The sequence below is a fragment of the Bison bison genome, unplaced genomic scaffold (assembly GCF_000754665.1).
Source record: "Bison bison bison isolate TAMUID 2011002044 unplaced genomic scaffold, Bison_UMD1.0 scf7180017864304, whole genome shotgun sequence".
In the NCBI taxonomy this organism is placed as follows: Eukaryota; Metazoa; Chordata; class Mammalia; order Artiodactyla; family Bovidae; genus Bison; species Bison bison.
Window position 1 is genome coordinate 8,711,872 of NW_011494876.1, and position 26,667 is coordinate 8,738,538.

The 26,667-nt window shown below is 35.5% G+C and overlaps 1 protein-coding gene across 17 annotated transcripts in view; it reads right to left on the reverse strand.

Annotated features, from left to right (window-relative positions):
• Window positions 1–26,667, reverse strand: part of SLMAP (sarcolemma associated protein) — a 150,417-nt gene that overhangs the window by 35,139 nt on the left and 88,611 nt on the right. For 4 of the 17 annotated variants that reach the window (XM_010851614.1, XM_010851627.1, XM_010851613.1 and 1 more), the window contains exons 4-13: window positions 24,377–24,413; window positions 22,405–22,467; window positions 18,132–18,227; window positions 17,796–17,867; window positions 16,130–16,270; window positions 15,047–15,184; window positions 13,619–13,787; window positions 13,479–13,529; window positions 12,935–12,985; window positions 8,431–8,493 (exon numbers count right to left, since the gene is read on the reverse strand). In XM_010851614.1, the coding sequence (XP_010849916.1) occupies window positions 8,431–8,493; window positions 12,935–12,985; window positions 13,479–13,529; window positions 13,619–13,787; window positions 15,047–15,184; window positions 16,130–16,270; window positions 17,796–17,867; window positions 18,132–18,227; window positions 22,405–22,467; window positions 24,377–24,413 (881 nt within the window). The remainder of the gene's footprint in view (window positions 1–8,430; window positions 8,494–12,934; window positions 12,986–13,478; window positions 13,530–13,618; window positions 13,788–15,046; window positions 15,185–16,129; window positions 16,271–17,795; window positions 17,868–18,131; window positions 18,228–22,404; window positions 22,468–24,376; window positions 24,414–26,667) is intronic. The other 13 variants (XM_010851631.1, XM_010851623.1, XM_010851622.1 and 10 more) reach the window with 7 other exon arrangements.

A 26,667-nucleotide genomic window follows, 5' to 3' on the forward strand; every position in this document is an offset into this window, starting at 1 on the left:
AGTTCCAGAAAGACATCTACTTCTGCTTTATTGACTATGCCAAAGTCTTTGACTATGTGAATCACAACAAATGGTGGAAAATTCTTAAAGAGATGGGAGTATCAAACCACCTGACCTGCCTCCTGAGAAATCAGTATGTAGGTCAAGAAGCAACAGTTAGAACTGGACATGCAACAACAGACTGGTTCCAAATCGGGAAAGGAGTACGTCTATAAGGCTGTATATTGTCACCCTGCTTATTTAACTTAAATGCAGAGTACCTCATGAAAAATGCTGGGCTGGATGAAGCAGAAGCTGGAATCAAGATTGCGGGGAGAAATATCAATAACCTCAGATATGCAGATGACACTACCCTTATGGCAGAATCTCTTGATGAAAGTGAAAGGGGAGAGTGGAAAAGTTGGCTTAAAATTCAACATTCAGAAAATTAAGATCATGGCATCTGGTCCCATCACTTCATGGCAAATAGATGGGGAAATAATGGAAACATAACAGATTTTATTTTGGGGGTCTCCAAAATTACTGCAGACGGTGATTGCAGCCATGAAATTAAAAGACACTTGCTCTTTAGAAGAAAAGCTATGACCAACCTAGGCAGCATATTAAAAAGCAGAGATATTACTTTGCCAACAAAGGTCCGTCTAGCCAAAGCTATGGTTTTTCCAATAGTCAAGAATGGATGTAATGGTTGGACTATAAAGAAAGCTGAGCGCCAAAGAATGATGCTTTTGAACTGTGGTGTTGGAGAAGACTCTTGAGAGTCCCTTGGACTGCAAGGAGATCCAACCAGCCCATCCTAAAGGAAATCAGTCCTGAATATTCATTGGAAGGACTGATGCTGAAATGCTAATACTTAAGACTACCTGACGCGAAGAACTGACTCATTTGAAAAGACCCTGATGATAGGAAAGATTGAAGGTGGGAGGAGAAGGCGACGACAGAGGATGAGATGGTTGGATGGCATCACCGACTCAATGGACATAAGTTTGAGTAGGCTCTGGGATTTAAGTGATGGACAGGGAAACCTGGCGTGCTGCAGTCCATGGGGGTCACAAAGAATCGGACACAACTGAATGACTGAACTGAACTGAACTGCCTTGATAGCTTAGTTGGTAAACAATCTGCCTGCAATGCAGGAGACCCTGGTTCAATTCCTGGGTCAGAAAGATCTCCTGGAGAAGGGACAGGCTACCCAATCCAGTATTCTTTGGCTTCCTTTGTAGCTCAGCTGGTAAAGAATCCGCCTGCAATGTGGAAGACCTGAGTTCGATTCCTGGGTTGGGAAGATCCCCTGGAGAAGGGAAAGGCTACCCACTCCAGTATTCTGGCCTGGAGAATTCCATGGACTATATAGTCCATGGGGTTGCAAAGAGTTGGACACAACTAGTGACTTTCACTTTCACTGCCTTATAATCTTCCATTTTTTTCTTCAATGGACTTATCACTACTTGACATATTATTAGTCTATTAATTTTTTTTTCTCAAGAGAATGTAAATTCCATGAAGGCAAAGCTAGCTGTGTCTTGTTCATTTCTATACACCACAAAGCTAAAATAATGCCAGGTAAACACACAGTAGGGAGAAGGCAGTGGCACCCCACTCCAGTACTCTTGCCTGGAGAATCCCATGGACGGAGAAACCTGGTAGGCTGCAGTCCATGGGGTTGCTAAGAGTCAGACACGACTGAGCGACTTCACTTTCACTTTTCACTCTCATGCACTGGAGAAGGAAATGGCAACCCACTCCAGTGTTCTTGCCTGGAGAATCCCAGGGATGGCGGAGCCTGGTGGGCTGCCGTCTATGGGGTTGCACAGAGTAGGACACGACTGAAGCGACTTAGCAGCAGGAGCAGCAAACACATAGTAAGAGGCTTAATAATACTTGCTGGATGAATAAATTACGTGTTTATTTTTAAAGAGATCAAACTTGGAAAAATTATTTGAATATTTTCTTCATTCTAAAAAACTAAGGATTAAATACATTAAAAAATTTTGAACATTAAGTGCTAAATAATAATTACCTGCTGCTCTTATCACTACTGAAATTATTTAAGATTATATAATCAAATCCAGTGAATCATTAGTGCTCTGCAATTAAAATATTAAGGAAAAGATTATTGTTTTCAAAAAGGTTTCTGACTACTAGTTCTCAAACTTGGGGTGGAGACTTCAACTCTTTAGGATTACTCCAAGTCAGAGACCCCTCAGAGGCAAAACAGAACTTCCTTGTAATGATAACCGCAGGTCTTGAAAGAACTACTTCCCTTGGTACAACTGAAAGATAAAGATCTTTTTTTAAAATAAACTCCCTCTTTTTGAGTGTTACTTTAGAGAGGTAATTATTCATTTTTTCCCTATTTTAAACCATATTTAGTATAAAACATAGCATCCAGGAAGGTGCATAAAGCACAATGGACAGGCGAATAAAGTCTTTTTTTTCTTTTAAAGAGAAAACATCTGAATGACTACAGCCCAAATTAAGAAACGGAACCTAATCACCACCCTCAAAGCCTTCCACATTTGCTTTTCCAATCCCATAAAGGTAAGCACCATCCCGACTTTTATGGTACCTAATTTCTCACATTTCTTTATAGTCATACTACTCAAATATGTGTGACTAAATAATATAATTTTAGTGCTTTTGAACTTTGTTCATCCTATATTTCTCAGTGTTTTTTTTTTTTACCTATTTGAACACTGAAAATCTTTTGGGTTTTTTCCCCAGTTCTGAACTACTGTGAATAATGCTGCTGTGAACATTCTTGAATCTGTACCTGATCCATATACACATGCCTTTCTGCAGAGAACCTACCAAGAAGTAGAACTGATGGTTTTAATAAGTTTGACAACATTTGAGAACCACCACCAAAGCACTTTGTATAATCAAAAAACATGATAAAATTGTAAAAAAAACCATCAAATATTGTCAAAGACTGAATAGAACAGAACCAAATTTATTTCTTGGCTGATAAAAATATATGACATAGCATCTATATTACTATGTGGCACAGAATGAAAATGAGAAACAATGCAAACTAAAGAAGCTTAACAGGAGCACAGTTGTGCCTAGTTCTTCAAGAGCCATTTTCCTCACATGACAGCTACAACCAACTGAAAGCAGAAGATAAACTCAAACAGCACTGACAATCAGATATGGGTGTCAGTTCCCTAGGGACCTTAAACAGAAAAGTAGAAGAATAAATGTCAACTTGGAGAATATTTCTAAATCTCAAAGTTAGGTTTCATTATAAAAAAATAATGTTATGACTAGGGCATCAAAATAATGTGCTTGGACCAAATCTTTTAAACAGTATGTATACTGGTAATTTAACAGACAATACTAGATTGTCAGAAACCTATTACGTTAACAGGAACAATAAAGCTACATCAATTAGCTTTCACTATCTTGAAAATGAGAGTAAAATGAAGCTTTCAACATGAAAGGTCCCACTGACAATGATCTTCTAAACCCTGCCTTATGCTCCCTAGAAAGTTTTCTACCTTCTAGGTAACATGTATTTCTGCATATCAGGCATTACTTAGAGCACTTAGTAAATATGGTCTCATTTCTCATAATCCTATGAAATAGGTGCTACCATCCCATTTTATAAAAGAGGAAACTGAGGTTTGAAAAGATCATACCACCCACAGTCATACTGCCAATGAGGGATCAAATCAGAATACATAAACGTTCCTTTGATCCAACTCTAAACATCACAAATAAAAATGAGCTAAAGTTACCTAGAACGTCATTAAAGGTAAATACAGCTTAGGAACTGAGATTAGAATTAACATCAAGATATAACCAGGGGACTTCTCTGGTGGTCCAATGGTTAAGAATCCACCTTGCAATACATGGGACTCGTGTTTGATCCCTGGTCAGGGAATTGAGATCCCACATGGAGCAGCTAAAACCCATGTGCTCCAGAGCCCACATGGAACAACTACTGAGCTTGCCCACCACAACTAAGACCCAAGGCAGCCAAATAAATAAATATTTTTTTTAAAAGACAGAAAGTAAAAATTAACAAATAGCATTCAACAACAAGCTGATAATTTATTTCCCTTCAGAGAACAGCAGCTCACACAGTAGAAAGAAAGCTTTATTATTACTGCAAAGACTGATTCTGAGAGGTTGCAAATTTTAATAATACAGACTTTCACAAGGTTATTACTTTCTGCAGCAAAAATTACTTGAAGCAAGTCCCACTGTAGAAGATAGTCTGCTTTTCTATAAAAACAGTTCCAAAAGCTATTTGTCTTAAAACCTAAGAATAAAGAAAAAAAGAGGAAACAAGATTGGAATTCAAGGATAGATTTAAAATTAAATGAACCAATTTCAAGAATACAGAAACAGATTTTTTTTTTAAAGGAATATTCTATGTATCAAAACATTACTGGCATGAATTTAAGACTATCTTCTGTGCACTTATATTGAGAAAAAATCTGGCAGAAATATTGGAAAGCTAGCTGACTGGGGAAATGGTTGGTACAAGTAAACAACAAATAAAAACCTTCCAATATATCTTAAGTTGAACAACTACTCTGAGAACAAAGAAATAAAAAATGAGCTAGTTTAAACTCAAGACTTTCCTGTAATGGGAACATTAACTAATAAGAGCAGGGAACCACACAAAGCGTTTTCTATTCTTTGTCATAAATAAACTGCTTTGGCTTAGAGAAACTTTAAAACTGTTTCAAGTACAATATCCAATCAGAATAAGCCTGAAATTGTTCAGAGAGGCTGATATCATAGAGTGATGAAAAGTAAACAATCACATGAGCATCAGAGATTCAAAGCATTACTCCAAATAAGGCAATTTCTGAGTCAAAGCAAAGCCCTAAGAGAAAGGAGGATGGAATGAGAAAATCATACACAGATTGTGACTGCAATGTCAAAATGGGATGGGAGGCAAGGAGGGAAATAAAAAACTTTTTAAATTAGGAAATAAACAAGTAGAAATAAACTATGAAATATTAAGAGAATAAGACTTTTGCCTAACGATAGTAAAAACTATTGGGACTTCTCTTTCAGTATAGTGGTAAGACCATGCTTCCAATGTAGGGGTCGCAGGTTTGATCTTTGGTTGGGGAACTAAAACTTCACATGCCAAGAGGCATGGCAAAAAAATAAAAAGAAGAAAGAAAAAAGAAAAACAACTAAGTCATATAGAAAGTATTCTGTTAGAATACAAAGACATGAGGCTTATGTCATGGGACTTCTAACTCCATCATCAAAACGGAGATGTCTTTGTGGGGAAGGGGTAGTTTGTCTCCATAAAGCAGATCTCAGCAAAGTTTCTCTGGCTTCCAGCTGCTGTGACAAACAGTAGCAAGAGAAATCACATAGGCGGGCAGCAGGCCAGAGAAGGCTGTTTTCACTTCATGCCCACCAGCTGATGGCGGGTCTCTACATCCTTAGCTTACCTTTCGCCTTTCATCCTTTCACTAAGCACACAAGTTAATCAAGCAGCAGAATTCACAGGATGTGTATTACACAGACTGAGACAGAACACAATTTTTAACCCAGAGAGCATGTTTGGCAAGCACAAAGAGGTCTCTATGTATTCATACAAGTTTATATGGTAAACCTTGAGTGACTAAAATTTGCAGGGAACATGCAATGTGGAGTTCTGCTTAAACCAAACTTCATGCCTGAATCTCTAAAGAAGACACTTTGCTAGAACTTTAATAGCAAGTTTTACTAACGTTACTTATCCTAGATTTTGTATGATGTATTTTTATACTGAAATTTTACTTCACAGTTCTGGAATTATGCAAAAGGTTATATTTAAATCTGTTCAAAATCCGATCTCTGTGCTGGAGATTAAAAGCTTTTCTCCTACAAGAGAATTAAAAGGAGCACAGTCTGTTTTACCATAAAAGGAAAACAAATTGAAGTGTGTTTTGACTCATTTCCTCAAAATCACCTTATAAACAGAGAGAACCAACAATCAAATTGTTCTCTTATGGAGTCATACACATAAACTGAAAAAAACCTGTCAATATGTTTAAAATAGGCAAGATAACCCCTACGAAAGTACACTATTTGCTTTCTAATTTTTAAAACATCAAGTGAATTTACAGGATACAAACACAGTAAATAATGAAAGCCAGGTTCTTAATATTCATTTTTTAAAAGACTGGAAACAAGAAGATAAAGTATTACTGCTCACAGAATAAATGCTTCTTGTTCAAGACTATAAATCAGTTCAAGATGCCTATTAAAGAAAATAATGGCAAAAAAGGTTATGTGTGCTTGTAAAAAAAATCATACAAAATTGTTTCACAAGTTCACTTCAATAAGATTTTTGCTGAATTTGCTTTGCTTGCTATAATACTTATTATGGCACAATAATTTCTACAATGGCATCTTGTCATCAAACAATAAAAATGTCAAAACATAATGGAAATGAGAACAAATCAAACCAGAGGTGACCCTTACTATGCCAGCTCCAGCTATCCAAATTTAAGGAGCCAAACAGATTTGGAAAATCTGAGGTACAATGGGCATTCTCATTAATCAAATTCTTGCTACTTGCCACGGAAACTCAGAAACCAAATGGATTCAGATAACATGCTATACCCCTAACTAGCTGAACTCACAACCCAAACTTCTTATATTTAAGAACTCAGTGGGTTCAAATGTCTAGGAATGCTTGCATTTTATTTTTTCTGTTCTTTGGTTCATTCTTTGTCCACAAAACAGGGTTTTATATTTTCATTTTCCCCTCTATGTACCTACCACATTTAGCATTTTCCCATGCCATTACATAGTCCTTGTAAACATAACCTTATTGGCTGATATCCCCATGGAAGGGATAGCTGTAATCCAGAATTTATATAACTTCTGTTCAATCTCTGAATGTTTATCTCCATAACTATGACTCAATAAAAAATATCCAAACATCTTTTTCTTTATTTAAAACAAACACTGCTCTGTGTTAAAACTAAAGCTATACATTTTACACATTTTATAATAATACTTTAAATTATTTTTGCCAACTGTACCTTAGTAAACATTATTTTGATAATTCTCTGCTCTTATTTCTTTAGGTTCAAATATGAACCCCAAAAGTTGAAAATAAAAATATTTTTAAATGGTCACATGTAACAAAATTAAGTATAAAATCTTCCTAAAGATTTATATTTTAGATCATATATTCTACTTTTAGTTGGTTTCAGTGGGTACCAATTATTTTGCCCAAATCCTTGTGTCAACTGCCTATAAAAGTGAGAGTTAGTAATCAGAAGGTAACAAAAAGATGCACTAATCTTCGCTTCATGAAAAAACTGTTAAAGAACAAAGAAATATACCATATTTATTAAAAATCTGGCTTAAAGTAGTATTAAGCTTACATTCAATATTCAATGGACAAACAGTTCTTCTAAAACAATTCAATGAAATTTCAGGTTTCCTTAAAGCAACTCTAAGGAGTGTAATATTTGATCTGTTGAATTTGTGCCTGCTGTAATTACCAGGTGTGACTCTTACAATCCATGAATGCTCTTCAGATTGGCGATGTGGGAAGAGAGGGTGGGAGAGTAACCATACATGCATGCACACCCATCAACTGAATTCAGAAATATTTGGAAAACCACTCCTTTCAAAGAGAGAGAGCAAACAGAAAGAAAAAAAAGAGTCTGACAAAGTGTGTGTCTGATAGGGGAAAGTATAAATTTTATCAATAAATTTTTACTACACATAGTGACCTTTAATTGTTACTAAGAAACTAAGAGAATAAGACAACTTTGTGATTGTTACAGATTTAAGCAGTCACATGATTTTCAAGTAAGAGGGATTTCACAATTCTTTTGTTCAGAATTCAGCAGAGGTATAGATCACCTCAAAAGCCAACCAGTCTATCTTTAAAATATTATTAAAATTAGCCTTGTACAACTTCTCCAGGGTAGGCAGTAGGTGGCACACTGAAGGATAATCTATTACTACTTCTCTTAGAAAGCTCTTGCTATCCTAATGCCCAAACGAAATCACTATTTTTGTGACATCATTTAATCATTTAAGAAATTTGTCTGAGAACTCAAAATCCGAAACTGCGATAGAAGTAGAACTTCAGTAAAACAGGTGAACGTTATTATTGTCTCTTAAGCAGCCAGACATTTAGTTCCTTGACATTCTGTTTTATTGTCTACTCAATAATGATTTTCAATTAAAATGGTTGAAACTTCATCTTTTTTTTTTTGTGAGGAACATGAAATGCTCACCTCCACCTGTGAAAGCAAATGTAAGAGAAACACTTTTCTCACAAGAGAGAAACAGAAACAGTATGTAAAGAATCACTGCTGTCTGAAGACGGCCTTTGTGCACTTCTACCACAACAAACACATGGAGATCTTCATTTTTCCTCTCACTTTTCAATTTAGACCCCTGACTTAATTAAAATCAATGTGAAAAATACTCTGTACTCACTTTGGCATTCTATGAACTGATGAATAAAAGTGCAGTCCCCGCCACTCTTTGAAAGCAAGTGCTCTAATAAAGAAAGAAACACCTTTAAGGATATAGTCTTTGTTGCTGTTTTTGAAAACCAACAGCAAAGGTAGGAAAATCAAAACGTTTGTACTAACATGGGTAACTGAATAAAGTTAATCAAGGTTTACTACATCTAATAGCAGACATATTTTGAAGTTAACTGAGTGAAAACTGTAATTATGTAATCTTAATTTGTATCCCAAATGGTTAGCTTTTAAAGGTGCAGTTTCTATCCAAATAGTTCAAGAACACCATTGTCATATATTGCTTTAAAAAGCTTCTCCCACTTTTAAAATGCATCTTTTTTCCATGTGAGCTTAATAAATACCATTAATTTAAAATTTTTATATTTCTTATTGAATTGGTTTTCAGATGACTGTTCCCTAACAGTCCCTATTCAAAGTTATTCATCTTAGTTAAGAGGCAAAAAAGTAAATATTTTAAGAATGCCATAACATAATGCCTTACAATTGTAAAGAAACTGATACAATATTTTAATCTTTACACTTTCGTTTCACAAGTAGTCTTTCCTCCAGTCACTTAATTTATACTTCATATACTATCAAATGACTTCACTGTTTACCTCTGCCTAAATGATTAAAATCAATGCCTGTACATTTTAAAATAAGGGTCTTGGTAAATGATTTTGCTCAGATTAAATACATTTTTCTCCCAAATATGTAAAGAGAATCAAAACCATAGTCTAATAAAAGTTTCAGCCCTTTTCCTACAGTAAACTTTTAATTACTTTGATTCAAAGAGCCGACTTCTGAATCTGGATAACATCCTTCAAGTACATATTTATATCTTTCACAACTACCAAACAGACATTGGAAGTTTAAGAGTTAAAAATACATTCCAACATGATGACTATCTTGAAGGTGTAAAAGCACAAAAACCTGTTAAAGACAATGAGTCAGACTGATGGTAAAAGCTTCTTTTCTCTTCTCCACCTGGCCTCACATCATCTCAACTTTGCTTCAAAGGCATCTCCTACTCTGATCACTGGATAACCTCTTCTGACATCTATACCAACAGCTTTCTTATTTATCATCATTCATCATTAAATCTCTCATTATCCTTTACTAGCTACATGGTGTGTAAACATATATTTTTCTATTTGTTGTTGCTGTTCAGTCACCAAGTCAGACCAGCTCTCTTATATATATATTTTTATATATACACATATATATTTATATATATACATACACACAGTCATATATAGTTTATATAATTGTATAGCTGCATAGTTAAATTATTAATATAGAGAGATACAATATAGCCTCAAGAAGAAAAAATAAGCCTAACTGCAACAAAAATTAAAAATCAAAAAAAAAAAATCTAAAGTGAAATTTAAAAAGTACTTTCTATGTAAGCTACAACATTTTCAAAATTCAAACTATACAATACCACTGTTAAATATGAAAACTCAGTAAAACTAAATTTTAGCCTAACTAAAGGACTGTATAAAACATATTTGAAACCGAGTTTCAAACTAGCATCACAAGACTTCAGATGAAATGTATTAATGCAGGACAATCCACCATCACACACCAAGCCAAAAATCAAACTTTTTACCTACTCTGATCTTACTATATAATTCTACATTAAAATATCTACTATACTAGTTTAGATAAAATGCAAGATTAATATAAAAGATAAATATACATGTGAATTTCACAAAGGTTATTTCCTAAGACACACGAGAGCAAAGTCTTTCAGGTAGTGCATGTAAATGATTTGGATCACGACACTTTTAGTATTTCATTACTTGAAATCAAGCCCTAGGGAATTCACTTTGCCAAGGCTATAAAAGATGTCACTGATCATCTAAACCAGGAGTCACGAATCAGATACTGAAGTGTGGGGGCAGGAGGAGTGGTGATGGTGTCCTGTGATACTAAAGAGGGTTGTAGGAATGCAAAGAAAAAGTAGACACAGAAACATAATAAGAATCATGAGACAAAATGTGTTTTATTTATACATGGGTTACCTAAGTATTTAAATTTTTTAGACTTGTGTTGTCCAATACAGTAGCCATTAGCCACATGTGACTACTGAGCCCTTAAAAAAAGTTGCTAGTTTGAATTGAGATGTGTTGTCAGCGAAAATTAAATATCTATAGGCCTCAAAAACTTACTAAGGAATAAAGAACATGAAATACTCATTTGTAATCATTTAATATTGACTACATATTTAAATAATATTCTAGATACAGTGGGCTAAAGTAAACATATCATTAAATATATTATTAAAAATTTAGCTATTCCTTATTGTATTTTTAATGTGACTACCATAAAATTTTAAATCATGTATGTGGCACTCAGGATAGTTCTATTAGACAGCACTTTTCTAAACACCATCTAAGATATATTCAAAATACGCTTACTAGGTAACATTTTAAAAATTATAGTACAAAGTTGTGCTTATAGCAGCTACTTCAGATTTAAGTAATCTTAAAAATGAGTTTACTGGAGAAGTATTATTAATCTTAACTTCTCCAGACATTTTTGAAATATTCTCTTATAACTAAACTTGGTTCTTCCTCTACTGCTTAAAGAGTAATTTTAGTTACAATTATATCTAATAGCACATTATAACTACAGACTTTGACAATATTTGAATACTTGATAATTAGTCTCTTAGTATATCATAAATGATTCAGAAGAGACCCATCTTATCCATAATCTACTCTGTAACTAAATATGAAGCTTCTGTGCTTATCCAGGTATCTACTACTCAGTTTCTTTAAAGATATTCTATTAGTCACTCACACACTACTCAATTTAGCACTAACATCTGCAAGGGAAAAATAATCATAGCCAGGAGTACCCTAAGGTATCCAAAATATTAATATCTTATTCAGTTTTAAATCAAGGAGCTGTCTACAGCTTTTCTCATTTAAATAAACTAGAATTGGCAAAAAATTGTAAGCCATAATTTTACAACTCTAAATAGCATAATGATGGTTCAGTGTACATAAAAAGATTGTTAACTAAAGAAATAGACTGCTCCCAGCTTGAATTAACACTAGCTTTATCAACAAATACACGTTCAAGTCAAAAGGGTGATGGATTTGAATGAGAAGTGTATATGCCAGAAAGAGTAAAAAGAGCAAAATAACAACAGAAAATATAAATCCATTTAAGAATGAGAAGCTTTTAGAAGATGAAGATAAAGTCTTTTTACATATGTTTACTAAATATACTTTAATAATAATGGTGCAATGAATATAAACTACACCTTTAAAAAGTCTCAAATTGAAACTCAAACTGAAATTTTATAGTGTCAATGTTATTTCACAAAGCATATATAAAATAGTCAAATAACGACTGATGAAACTTTTTTTTTAATTTAGGGTTTCAATTTTTATTATACATGGAATATTAGCTCTTAATCTTGCACCTCACATATACATGGTTACCTGAGCCTATTATTCCACTTCCTGATTAAAAACAAACCAACCAAACCAAAACAAACCAAAAAAGCACCTCCAAACTTTATCAGAGTTTAGATGCCGCCCAAGAATTATAAAGATACCCCCTGATACATGGAAAAACTATTTAGTATGAAGTTTCGGGTACTGACCTTGGCATCTTCTATATATAAAAACTGAGTTGAGAGGCACATATATTTGTAAACACAGAAAATAATTTTATTCATTTTGTACTCTAAGCATCTAATGCTGGATCTGGCATATAGCTTGTGCTCAGTTAATGTTGGATGAATGGGGAGGGGAGGACAAATCTTCATGATCGAAGGAATATAGAAACCATTGAGTAGAAAACCCATGTTGCAGTAGGAAAACCAACAGTGGTTATACATTTGTGGCAAGAGATAACCCAAGCTATCCAGAAAGAAGGATAAGATATCAAGAACAAAAAATAATTTTTCAGACGGCATACATGACTGACTCCCTTTTCTCTGATTGATGAAACAGACAAAGAGAGCAGTTTCGATGACACATCCAAAGACTCACTGGACTTTTTTTTTTCTTCTATTTTTGTTTCTTTTTTGGACTTTTAAGTAAACTCTTGGCCAGGAAGGGGGCAGGGCACAGATATTAAAAAACAGGGGCCAATTATCCCCAGAAAGCAGTACTTGATGGAAGAAAATGGTGGTATCATCTTTGAAAATATAGTAGAAGGCAGGGGAAGCTATACTAGGTTATATAAACCAACACTAAAGTTGAACATTATTAAAATCTTACTATTTCAATAACTGAAATTTCTATATAACAAGGGACATCTAACCACAGCTCACAGAATTAAGAACTAGAAAATAAAAGGAAGCTTGACTTTTAAAAGATGGGATTTAATAGTCTATGAACAGCATGCTTTTCACTCCAAACACTTAAAATCTAAAATCCCTGACCTCTCTATCCTGCTTAAATAGTAAAAAGGATATCATGAAAGAAAAATATTTAAGTTTTTTACACTACCTTTTTCTGTGCTCCCATTTATTTTAGGTAAGAAGTCATCAACTTGTATCCCTAGGATTAAGACAGTGTATCATTGCCTGATCAAAGAAAGTATTACTTTAAAACTGGTCTCAAGTGTAACCATGGCATTTTGTATTCCTACTGACATTAAGACTGACTGAACAGTTTAAATTTATTTTTACAAGAAGGGTTCAACTTGCCATTTTCTATCATCTTAGAGAAAAAGCTAAAACTGCTTAGTAACCTTTCGATGAAACTCAAAAGAAAAAGGATTCTGCTGTTCATGTGTTTTTCTTCTTTAAATATCTCTAAGCAGACCATCTCAGATGTATAAATTTCATTCATTTTTCAAAGACTACACAATGGTGCCCACTGGTGGCAATCAAGCGTATTTTTAAAGGAAATTTTCTGAAAGAGGGTAGATACTTTACACCTAGTATGTAAAACATCCCTCTTAAAGAAAGCCAAGTACACAATGTGAGATAGTAAACAAAAATTTAATGATAAAAATTCAGCTTTAAGTAAGAAATTTGGTGACACCTACCTAAGCTGCTGCATTCTTTAAGAGTTTTCTCTTGAAGATGTTCTAACCGTACTGTAAATAAAAGTCCAAGAAAAATATATTTCACAGATAAAAAGAAAGAAAAAATTAAATCAGATCAATTTCTGGATTAGCTAACTTACCTTGTAAAGCTGTTAGCCTTTCATTGGTAAAGTCATTATCAGCTTGCAAAGCTTCTATTTTTGCCTGGAGCTCCTGTTCTTTTTCTTCCATTTCATCTATCTTATGTTGTAATTCTTTTTTCTCAGCTTGTCCCTTCTGTTGGATTTCTTCTTGTTTTCCCTCTGCTATCTGTTGAAAATGAAAAAGAAAATCCAGCTATTTAATAAAATCTGACCTCGTTTTAAGATGTCTAAAGCAGGACTCCTTTTATTCATGTAAATGATGTCAAAAGTGATATGCACTGTGTCATCCCTCTGTATCAACTTAGAGAGAAAAACTTGTAGCAAGCAAGCAAACACGATACATACATAGATTATAAGGGTCAAAATGAAAACCACATTTTTCAAGAGGGAAATATGGTTTTCCTTGAAATTACTATTGTTTCAATTAGTTTTTAAGTTCTACGATGTAGCTTATTCTGAAATTTTAAACAAAATTACTTTTAGCTAAAGGAATCAAGCTCTTTTTAAAATGACCTCTTTTTAACAAGTCTAATATTTAAAGCTATATAGGTTAACCATTCACACGAATGGGAGTTATGTTCTGGTCTTGTGTTAACAAATGGGTTATCTTCTGGCCACTCAATCTATGGTGTGAATTACATAAAGACGGGTCTTCACAAACTCAGTTCTAACATTTTATAGGACCAACATGGCATTACATGTGATCTGGTCTGTCCTTATCCTAAATATCCTATAGCTACAGGGAGCTGCAGTCCACGCATAGGCTATGGCCTCCTGGAAGGAATCACGTGAAGGTTCTCTCTGGGTTTGCTCCAGCACTAACTTAGCTGGGCCCTGAATTTGGGACACCTTAAAGAAAAGCAGGTCCTATGGCACCCCACTCCAGTACTCTTGCCTGGAAAATCCCATGGATGGAGGAGCCTGGTAGGCTGTAGTCCATGGGGTCGCTGAGGGTCAGACACGACTGAGCGACTTCACTTTCACTTTTCACTTTGATGCACTGGAGAAGAAAATGGCAACCTGCTCCAGTGTTCTTGCCTGGAGAATCCCAGGGATGGGGGAGCCTGGTGGGCTGCCGTCTATGGGGTCTCACAGAGTCGGACACGACTGAAGCAGCAGCAGTTTTCCAAAAGTCTGAGTATCTTGGGTTTTGCTGATTCTTATCTACTTACTGTTATATATTTTTAAATGCCTATTATGAACTACTCATTATTTACTTTCATCCAAAGGAAATATGTCAGCTTTTACAAACTTTTAATTATCACTGGTAATGGGATGTGGGTTAAATGGCAACTGATTTATACTATAAATTGAAACCATTACCAAATTTTCCATCAACAACTATTCAGCAATATCTAAATTCTTAAGCTATTCAGCATGTTAGGGATGATAAATTTATATATTTCCAGTTTGAGAAATACATACCTTTAATTTATCAGATAAATCTTTAATCTCATTAACTGCTCCATTATATTTATTGGCTAATTCTCTTAATTCTTCCTGAGTCCGTTCATTCATTTCTTTCAGATGGGTACATTCATCTTCAGTATTACTAAGACTTCGCTGTAATTCAAGTTTACAGATAACGGATTTAGAATAAATGCACATTCTAAATTCAATTTATACAAACTATAATTCTATGGACTGTCCTAAATCAGAATCTACTCTTGACTTTATATAAGGTTCAGTTAAATAACAAAAGAATTTCAATCTACTTCAGGTACATGCTAAAACAGAAAATACAAAGAACCTGGGAAAATGAAACGTGGAAGGAGAGGCTGATCCTTCATGTAATCACACTTTTTAAAGGTCACGGGGTATGAGTTTTGGCCTTGAAAATATTTTAAGCCTATCACTTCTTAAAAGCACATTTAATAATGTGCACACAATCAACAAAATTAGAGGACAATTAGCATTCTTCTTTCTTTACACATCATATTAATGATATGACAGTGAATCATTCACTTTGAGACTGGGCTTCCCTGGTGGCTCAGATGGTAAAGTATCTGCCTGTCATGCCAGAGACCCAGGTTTGATCCTGGGGTTGGGAAGATCCCCTGGAGAAGCAAACAGTAACCCCATCCAGGCACAATTTTCCTCTCTGGAGGATGGGGAAGCTAAGAGTAGTGCTGGAGCTCTCTGCCTTAAGACCGACTATCCTCAATCAGAAGAAAAACAAAATTATATGAAAGGAGATCAATTCCCTGGCACATATCATGGTCCATTGTGTGGAGGCTGAAATCTAACCAAAGTGTAAATAGTAAAATTCCCTGGTTAGGCTTTTATTTCCTTAATCACTGACTAGGGACCATAAACACCAGAACTCATGTGGCTAAGCTAAGAACTCCTAAAATGAAAACAGCATACTGCTCCTTCCCACCAGATAGGACAGAAAAAACTTCCTAGCTATATACTAATACCCAGGTTTGAAATGTCTTGAAATGCTAGCACTTTTAAGCTAAAATTGTAAAACCATAGTCTTGGTTAGAGTCTGTTAAGCTGAAATACCTCAACTTCCGAAAGTTTTCTAACCACATCAATTTTCTCCTGAAGAACCCGCCTCAGGGACTCTTTGGCTGTAGTCTCATAGTTGTGTTTATCCTCCTGTAACGCTATAAGTTCCTTCCGTAAACTATCTTCTGTTTGATTCTAGGATTAAAAAATATTTATAGTTATTTTTTTAAAGTATTTACCATTTGAAAAAAATAACACATTGTGATGTTCTCTGAGTTCTATATTAAGGTTCCTCCAAACAGAAATTATGTCAACTCTGTATTAACTGAAGCTGTATATAAAAGTTACATTAGTAAATTATGCTCTCACAAGCATATTAACTCATACTTTCAACAGAAAAAAGTCAAAGTAAACTGAAAATTTCTCCCAAGTATACAAAATGAATGAACTATTCTATTAATACTTGCCATATTCTCTGAAAGCCACAATATTTACACTTATGGGCAAAAATAATCTCTTAACCTTTAAAGGGTGTCGAGCATTTTAACACAATAACTAAACCAAAAGGAATAAGAGTACCCTGAGGAAAAAGCTAATTCCAAGTCTAAGGGAAGAAATGTACAAGATGAATCTGGACTACCTTGTCTGATATGATAGCAGGAAGCTATTATCCAAGTCTGGTAGGGTGCTACCAGAAGAACTCAGGTGTCAACCTAAAGAAGGTCCCTGAAGAAGGTCTCCCAAAGATGGGAGAACTGGGAATCAATAAGAAAAACGAAACAGGTTTAACCCATGATATATATTTAAATCTCATTTGGAGGAAAAAAATACTTCATTGGTCATTCTTTGGCAGATGAAAAGGAGCCAAAACATTATTTTGAAATCCAGTAAATAAAGGGAGAAAATCACTCATCCTTCCCTTCCTAAAGAAAATGTTCTTTAGGAAAATGAAATGGTTTATGAGGGTAAGTTTCTCTTTACAGAAGTAATGCACCTAGTAAATGAAGGAAAAAGAGAATTACAGTATTACCATTTTTACAAAATAAAAGAATGAATATAGGAAAGGATAATCAAAGATCACTAATATGTCACTACCACTCTAGTATTCTGGCCTGGAGAATTCCATGGTCTGTATAAACTTATGGTGCAGAGGAGGAGCAAGAAGGTTTAAGTATCATTCCAGATTGAGGGAAATTGTACAGGGTGAAAGACTCAGTTTCTCCAACAAATATCAACTATGATGGAAAAAAGAATTATATATGGGTATTCACTGCTGCTGCTGCTGCTAAGTCGCTTCAGTCATGTCCGACTCTGTGCGACCCCATAGATGGCAGCCCACCAGGCTCCCCCGTCCCTGGGATTCTCCAGGCAGGAACACTGGAGTGGGTTGCCATTTCCTTCTTCAATGCATCAAAGTGAAAAGTGAAAGTGAAGTCGCTCAGTCATGTACAACTCTTAGCGACCCCAGGAGCCCACCAGGCTCCTCCGACCATGGGATTTTCCAGGCAAGAGTACTGGAGTGGGGTGCCACTGCCTTCTCCACTATATACAATTTTTTCTACTTACATGTATGTGTGAAATTCCATGTAGTGGTAAAAGATTTTAAAAATGATAAAAATGTATAGATGTGTTTGAATGTATTCAAAATAACAGTCAAAGAAATGAAGCTACGTAAAAACCAATGCATTTTTTTCTTTAGGTACTTGAGAAAGATACTTACTTTGGAGCATGCTTGCAATTGGTTTCCCATAACCTCTAACCGTGATAAGAGTCTATCTTCATCTATTAAAGCCTGTTAAAGAAAAATGAAATATAAATAAAATCCCAGAGTAGTTAAAAAATAACATATATCAAAAGGTTGCTACTGACAAAAAAAAGACCTAAAAATCACAAAGTTGACCAACATTCAGTTTAAAATGATAAATTTTCAATATTTGTTCATTAAGAAATAACTATGCCTTTGTCTGCTACATAATTTTAGTTTCAGTTTAATAACCATCTAAGGGATATTGAGCTGTGCTTAAATGCTTTATGAGTATAAAGGCAACTGGAATACCTGCCAACTGGTATCTGAAGCCTCTTGGGTAATGGCTAGCAGCCTCTGAAGCGTGGCTAACTTCTGTTCCAACATCTGTTCCCGATGTAAGGCCTCCTAATATTATAAATCACAAAAGAAATTCTAATAACCTCAGCATGATTCCTTTGACAATTATTACCACATTCTGAAAACATTCTTGTTTCACATCCTACAGTGTATCTTGCTTTCAAACCTGATAAATCTACTTAGTATAATATATTTAGCCCACATCATTTTAACCCAGATGGTGCAGTGTTAAAGACTCCACCTGCCAAGGCAGAAACTGCAAGAGACACGGGTTCAATCCCTGGGTCAGGAAGATCCTCTGGAGAAGGAAATGGCAACCCACTCCAGTATCCTTGCCTGGAAAATCCCATGGTTAGAGAAGCCTGGCAGGCTAGACTCCATGGAGTTTCAAAGAATAGGACACAATTGAGTGCGCACAGGTGCACGCACACACACACACACACACACTCACACACAGATCATTTTAGCCTATTTGTTGAGAGGTACTGTAAGTAGTGCTGTTAGGGGTGCTCTCGCTGCAACTTCCTCTATAACAGGAAATAGGTCATCTGTTTTTGTTTCTTTAACTGTCATTCACAAGAATGAGTTTAAAAGAACAAAATCTAGAATAGAAAAATCCAACAAATGATACAAGACTGCATTATATATATATATACATATATATATATATATATATACACACACACACACATACATACACACACAAACGTAAGTACGAGGCCAAGTGTTAATTCAGTGTAATTGGGAGTCAATGAGTTAAATAACTATTTGGCAGCTCCAAAGGAATATTGTTCCAGAGAAAGACATTGGCAAGCAAAGCCTTATCTCTAGGTCACTTGTTAACATTTGATAGCTGTTAAGAAGGTCTCCTTTACTGCAAGCCAAGGTGAAAATGCTCACACAGCATTCAGTTGTGGTTCTGGCAAAACTTTAAATTTCACTTTGTTCTATTCCTGTCATTATCCAAAGAAGAAGATTTACTACCCTAAGACCTCTGAGCTACATCAACTGAGAAGTGTATACTTCAAACATAGCACTTGAGGTTTAAAGCATGCATTTATTGCTCTCCATATCCTTGATAAATAATGATTAGGGAAAATCTGGCCTAATCAGAGTTAGAGGAACTGCTTTTTAATATAACTCTGAAAGTATAGATTACGGACTCTAATAAAAGTCATACCACCTCAGAACCCACATTAAAATACCGCTTACACTTAAAAGTGACTAGGTGCTAAGTTTATTTTAAGCTTCTAAAACATTCCTAATATCCAGGAAATTGCACTAATGACACAAAAAGTTTTACTTAAAAACAAAACCAAAAACCCAGCAAACAACCATTACTTCCACTAGATGGTGTAATTTAACCTTTTTTACTCAATTCCATTTAGAGTTTCATAACTCCATGAACCACATCCTAACAGATACCTAACACTTCCAGGAATGGTTGATTAGTTCTGAGACACGAAATGTATCTATTTCAGTTTTTATTCAAAAGGTTTACAACTCACATTAGAACTTCAGCAATTCCAAGAGATGTTTACAGAAAAGACAAGCCAGTATAATTTTCTCTCAAAGAATCAGAAAAAGAACAGTGAACGATTATGCCACTATGAACATTCAAAGAACTGACAAAAAGGTAGAAATGAGAGAGCTAGAATGAGAGCGTTAGAGTCACAGTTGACAATGAATAGTAACTATAGTACATAGCCCTGGGAATCATTTTACCCATAGAAGCCCCATATTTCTCATATGAAAAATGAAGGTTAGAATAGATTAATCTCAAAGTTTCTCCTACCTCAAGACATAGAGAATGAACTTGTGGACACTGAGGGAAGGAGAGGGTGGTGTGAATTAAGAGAGCAGCACTGAAATATATACATTATCATGTAAAAACAGAGAGCTAGTGGTAAGCTGCTAGGGCCCAGTCTGGTGCTCTGTGACAACCTAGAGGACAGGGATTCAGTGGGTGGGTGGCTGACTGGGGTCGGGAGGGAAGCTCAAGAGAGGAGTGTATGTATACGTATGGCTGATTCAAGTTGTTGTACAGCAGAAACCAATACAATACTGTAAAGCAATTATCCTCCAAATAAAAATAAAATAACAAAAGAGGTGAGAAAGTGAAAAAAAAAATGTCTTCTACCTCAAAAAATAAGAGAGAGCTAGGTCAATTAAGGGAGAAGGCAATGGCACCCCACTCCAGTACTCTTGCCTGGAAAATCCCATGGACAGAGGAGCCTGGTAGGCTGCAGTCCACGGGGTCGCTAATAGTCGAACACGACTGAACGACTTCACTTTCACTTTTCACTTTCATGCAATGGAGAAGGAAATGGCAACCCACTCCAGTGTTCTTGCCTGGAGAATCCCAGGGACGAGGGAGCCTGCTGGACTGCCTTCTATGGGGTCGCGTAGAGTCGGACACGACTGAATCGATTTAGCAGCAGCAGCAGCAGGTCAATTAATGTGACTTCCTGCTGAATGGTAAACAACTACCAACATGTATAGCATACGTTCTACATGACAGACATTGTTCTAAGCGCTTGACATGTTTTTTTTTTTTTCCTTTTGGCCACACCACTTGGCTTAGAGGATCTTAGTTCCCCAACTAGGGATCAAACTCGGGCCCTTAGCAGTGAAAGCACTGAGTTCTAACCACTGGACTCCGAGGGAGTTCCCTGTTTTAATTCATTTATTCTTTACAATTTTGTGATGTAAGTGCTACTATACATATATTATGGATGAAGAAAGTGAGGCACACAAGAGTTAAACAACTTTTCCAACAGGTCCAAAGTTAAAGCCACAGATCAAATCCAGGGAATTCTGGATAGAGTCTATGTTCTCTAACCTGAAAGTGTGTGAAACCACTTTTCAAATCAGGGGGAAGACAAGATCTGGTTAATACACTGATAATTTTCACATATGTGTTCATTTTTAACTGCAGTAGGACTGCTCTTAGTGATTGATCTATAGAAGAATGGAGGGACCCAGGGTCACTGGTTTGGTCTTATCATTTTAAACAAAAGGCAACTGAAGACGTACATATATAAAATGAATCACCCAAGGTCACAGAACTAATTTAGTATACATCAAGATACAAACCTCAATCTCTAAACTCCTGATCCGGAGTTTTCCTTAATCATGCTCCCTATGATATGCTCTTCAGATATTAAGAGCATATATAGATATGCTCTATAGATATATATCTATATATACACATATGGTTCTATAGATATAAAACCATAATTCAGTCGAAATCTATCAAAATCAGAAAGAAAGAAAAAAAAGAAAGAACAATCACTTATATTTTTTCTCGAGATTTCTATGTTCTTTAACTACAAGAGCCCATTCTACAATAGTATCTGTCCTGTCAAGAAATCTTTCTACAGCCTGAGCAGCACAGAACAGTATTTATGGGCAGAGACTCTGAGGTCTGACTTGTCTTTGTTCAAGTCCCAGCTCATTCACATACTAGGTATGTGATACTGTGCAAATTATTTAAACTTCCTGTCCCTCAGCAAGTCCATCTATAAAAATGGGTATAAAATATGTATTTTATAGGATTTTTGTAAAGATTAAGTGAATTAATATAGGTAAAGTGCTTGACTAGAGTCTGGGATATAGTAAGTGTTATATATTTACTATTAATAGTTAATATTTTGTGTGCTGAGTCGCTCAGCATGTCCAACTCTTTGCAACCCCATGGACTGCAGCCCGCCAGGCTCCTCTGTCCATGGGGATTCTCCAGACAAGAGTACTAGAGTGGGTTGCCATGTCCTCCTCCAGGGGATGTTTTCAACCCAGTGATCAAACCCAGGTCTCCTGCACTGCAGGCGGATTCTTTACCATCTGAGCCACCAGGGAAACCCAGTTAATATTTTAATGGTTCATATTATTTGCTATTATAGCTATAAATAGCACCCAAAATCTCTCCAGGTTTAATTTTATATAAAACTCACATTTGGATAAAGAAACACGGTGGAATTTCTTCATATTTGAAGGAAAAAAACTTCTCTTGTATAGAACCTTATCTTCTCCAGACTTAACAATTCTGACTTTTTAAATCCTATTTTTTTTATAAAAACTATTTTTAATTTCTTTTTTTACTTTGAAAATGTATTTCCTTTGTATTTGTATGTAGCCAATATTTCTATAGCCCATATTTGTCAACTAGCAAAATCAAATCTAAGTTCTGCTTTTAAAGACAAAGAAATCTCAAGATTTACTTTACCTGAAGATACTGAGAAAGCTGGAATAGTTCCTGAGAGTACATACTTGGAGTGTTAGCAGCAACCTAGAAACAAAAGGACATACCATCAACAGTCACACAAAATATTTGCAGAAGATACTAAAGCCAAACCAAGTCCTTGAAATGCCTATTTACTGAAACGTGCAAAATAAGTAATTTTTTCAAATTCTATTTTTCTAATTGATTTCCTTTAGTTTTCAAAATATTTCTGCTCTGTGTCTAGAACCTATAGATGGTATTGTATTATAGTGATCAGTTTGAGATTTACAACCAGGATGGTACGACAAGTGCTATCCATGAAAACATTCTTGATAAACCAAATCACAAACTTATAGCACAAAGGCAATATAGCCTTTTCTTTACCCAGAAATAATACCTGCTAAATCAACAGATCTACAGTCTTTCCTTTAAAATACACTGTTAAATAGTTCTTCAATATGTTAACAAGTCACAATTCATTTAGAAGTAGCCATCTTCAAAATGATATTTGTATGTGGGGGCTGTGGGGGAGGAAGCAGGACACGAAATACAATACTTTGTCCAATGGCCAGAGGCAATGAAAAATGGTTTACCTTTTTTTTTCCCTTTAAATGATAGGTAGGTTTTAAGAAGAAAAAGATGGGAAATAATGGTGTTCAATAATGGTGTTCAAACATTATAAGTCATAGCAGAAATGCTTAGAATGCAAGAGTATGGGAAGAAATAACTATAAAGGGTTTCTCCTGGGTGTGAAATACAGAACCATAGCATTATTAAAAAAAAGAGAAAGGCACTAACAGGTTGCTGTAACATTTTCAATACTGTCCTAGCCTTGTATATTAACTTACTAGTAATGTTAACAACATCATTCCTTATTAAGCTCAGAAAGTCTATTTTTAAAATTAATATTCTAAATAGAAGACAAGAGGTGACATTATTATTTTTTTAAAGTTAGTCCTGAATAAGCTGCTGCTGCTGCTGCTAAGTCGCTTCAGTCGTGTCCGACTCTGTGCGACCCCATAGATGGCAGCCCACCAGGCTCCCCTGTCCCTGGGATTCTCCAGGCTACAACACTGGAGTGGGTTGCCATTTCCCTCTCCAATGCATGAAAGTGAAAAGTGAAAGTGAAGTCGCTCAGTCATGTCTGACCCTTAGCATGGACTGCAGCCTACCAGGCTCCTCCGTCCATGGGATTTTCCAGGCAAGAGTATTGGAGTGGGGTGCCACTGCCCTCTCCCCTGAATAAGCAGCGCCACTATTTACTTCTAAAATGATTCTTGGTATTGCTGAAGTTGATGATTAACCACGCTTACTTCTAAAAAAGGAATCTAACAGATAACTTCAGTTTCAGGTAGGCTTTCATTCTTTATCCAAATGGAAAGGAAAATAAAAAGGAAAATATTTCTCCCAATAGCTCCGCTTTAATGCCAAAAGATACAAATGACCTTTTTTTTTTTTTGCTATCGAGCAAGAATACCTACTGTTTAATACACTGTTATTTCTAAACAAAAGAAAAAAAATTTTTTCTAATAATTAATTAATGCAAAGTTTCTGTCCAAGTCAAGTAAATTGATCTTCAAGGACAATAAAAGAGCAATTTATGTAAGCCTGTACTTCTGTTTTATTTCCATGTGTAAGTATATTTTGAGTAAATTATCTAAACACAAAGCTTTAACAAATATTTCTAGGCAGAAACATATTTCAGAATAAAAAGTAGTAACTAACACTTCCTCCCTATAGCTAAGAGTCAGCCACTAATTGAGATAACAAAGGCTTTTTCCTTAAAAAACATCCATCGTACATTCTCTAGTTACTGAAGATCAGACTAGAATAACTATACAGCCAAATGCACTCTTACATTTTGTTACAAAAGAGAATTAAATTTCTAGGTAAAGCATATTTAAAACAAACAAAAACATTTTCAAAAGCAATACAGCTGAATCAGTTTGGAAAAAAATAATCATTAGCAACTTACTTTGTCAACAGGACTTGGTAATGGAGCATGGATGACACTGAAAAGTAAAATTTAGAATTTTTATCTAACTTTCTGACAACAGAGGAAAAGAGTATGACAGTATGAGCATATTTTAAACCCCGAAGTTGTTACACTTTCTTTCATTTAATTAAAAGAATGCATTATCTGTTATCCTTCATAAACATACATTATTGTTGGAAAATAAGGTAATAAATACACAAACTTTTTACACAGTAATATATTTCTAAACACAAATTCAAAATCCAAAATACATTAAATGCCCTTGCTGGATCTACTATTAATGAGGTCTATGGTGAATTCCTTGGTTATAGGAACTAAACAGAAAAGAAGCACTCCTTAAACTATCCATTTAAAATTTTGTAACATGTAAATTAAGTTATTTTAAAATTAAGTAGTCCTACACAGAAAGTCTTAAAAAGCAAAGCTCTACAGTAAAGAAGGTTAGAATCTGGAAATATGTTCTAGTGGAGTACAACTTTAGCAATCAAAACATAAGTACTATTCTTCTCTACCCAGCTACCTCACACACTTACAAGTTTGTATGTAGTCATGAGGCTAAACTCAGTATATCACTTTGAAATTAAACATTAAACACACTATCACTTGGTACTAACACCCTTTTTGGCCTTGTAGAGTATAAAAGAGGCAGTGTTGTGGAGAAGTTAAACATGGGGCTCAAAAGCCATACTGACTGGGTTCAAATTTTGGCTCTACTTAGCCAGGTGTACAATCTTGAGCAAGTTATCTAACCATTATAGGTGTCAGCTTCCTCATCCATAAAATGGAGATTATCATAAAATTAACCACATAGGATTACTGTTGAGTATTTTAATGTGCTGCTGCTGCTGCTGCTAAGTCGCTTCATTTGTGTCCGACTGTGCGACCCCATAGATGGCAGCCCACCAGGCTCCCCCATTTAATGTGCTAATATAAATAAAAAGTTAAAACAGTACTTGTTTTAACAGTACCTTATAATAAGACATAGTAGCACTTGATCAGTACTACCACTCTCTTGAGAACAGAGCAGCTATGGAAGCCAGGGTTCCTGCTTAAAATGCCCTGTAAGATACTGTAATGTGAGTGTGAGTGTGTGTGTGTAGAGGTGGGGATGAGGGGGTGGGGGGGATGGGAGCAGATGGAGCACAAATCAAGGCTGCCACTCATGCCCCCTACCAGTTGTTCCTCACTCCATATCCAAGAGGCCAATCGAGTCACAGTCAGCTTGATGGTTGATTAGGTAAAGTTTTTAGATTCAGCTGGTTCATCGGGTAAGTTCCTGATGAACTGATCTTGCAGGACTTAAAAATAGGAATGGAAATTCTGATTTCACTGTAGTAACTACAAACCCCTAAGAAAAATTTCAATTCAATTAGTCACAAGGACACTAAGATGCTGAATAAAATGGAATATTAAGTACTATCACCCACCTCCCTTCTGAGCCCCCATAGTATGCTATACAGACTCCCACCAAGACCATATTAATCCCCTGCTCTGCTTCTCTGATTTTACATGTGTTCTCAGACACTCTGAACAATTCACCCCTGCACCTCTAGAAACCATATGTGGTGCCTACTGAAGGTTTAAAAAGGTATATACTATTTTAGTTTTTCTTCTCTGCCCCATAAAAATGGAACAGATGTTTTAAATGTTAGTTTTTCTTGATTTTATACAAATAATAAATATTGACTATAGAAAACATGTAAAGTAAAGCATGAGGAAATAAATAAAAATTACCTAATGTCAAAGAAAAAATAACACCCAGTTGTGGACGTGACAGATGATAGAAGCAAGGTCCAATGTTGTAAAGAGCAATTTGAATGGGAACCTGGAATGTTAGGTCTATGAAACAAGGCAAACTGGAAGTGGTCAAACAGGAGATGGCAAGAGTAAATGCTGACATTCTAGGAATCGGTGAACTAAAATGGACTGGAATGGGTGAATTTAACTCAGATGACCATTATATCTACTACTGTGGGCAAGAAGCCCTTAGAAGAAATGGAGTAGCCATCATAGTCAACAAGACAGTCCAAAATGCAGTACTTGGATGCAATCTCAAAAACGACAGAATGATCTCTGTTCATTTCCTAGGCAAACCATTCAATATCACGGTAATCCAAGTCTATGCCCCGACCAGGAATGCTGAAGAAGCTGAAGTTGAACGGTTCTATGAAGACCTACAAGACCTTCTAGAACTAACACCCAAAAAAGATGTCCTTTTCATTATAGGGGACTGGAACGCAAAAGTAGGAAGTCAAGAAACCCCTGGAGTA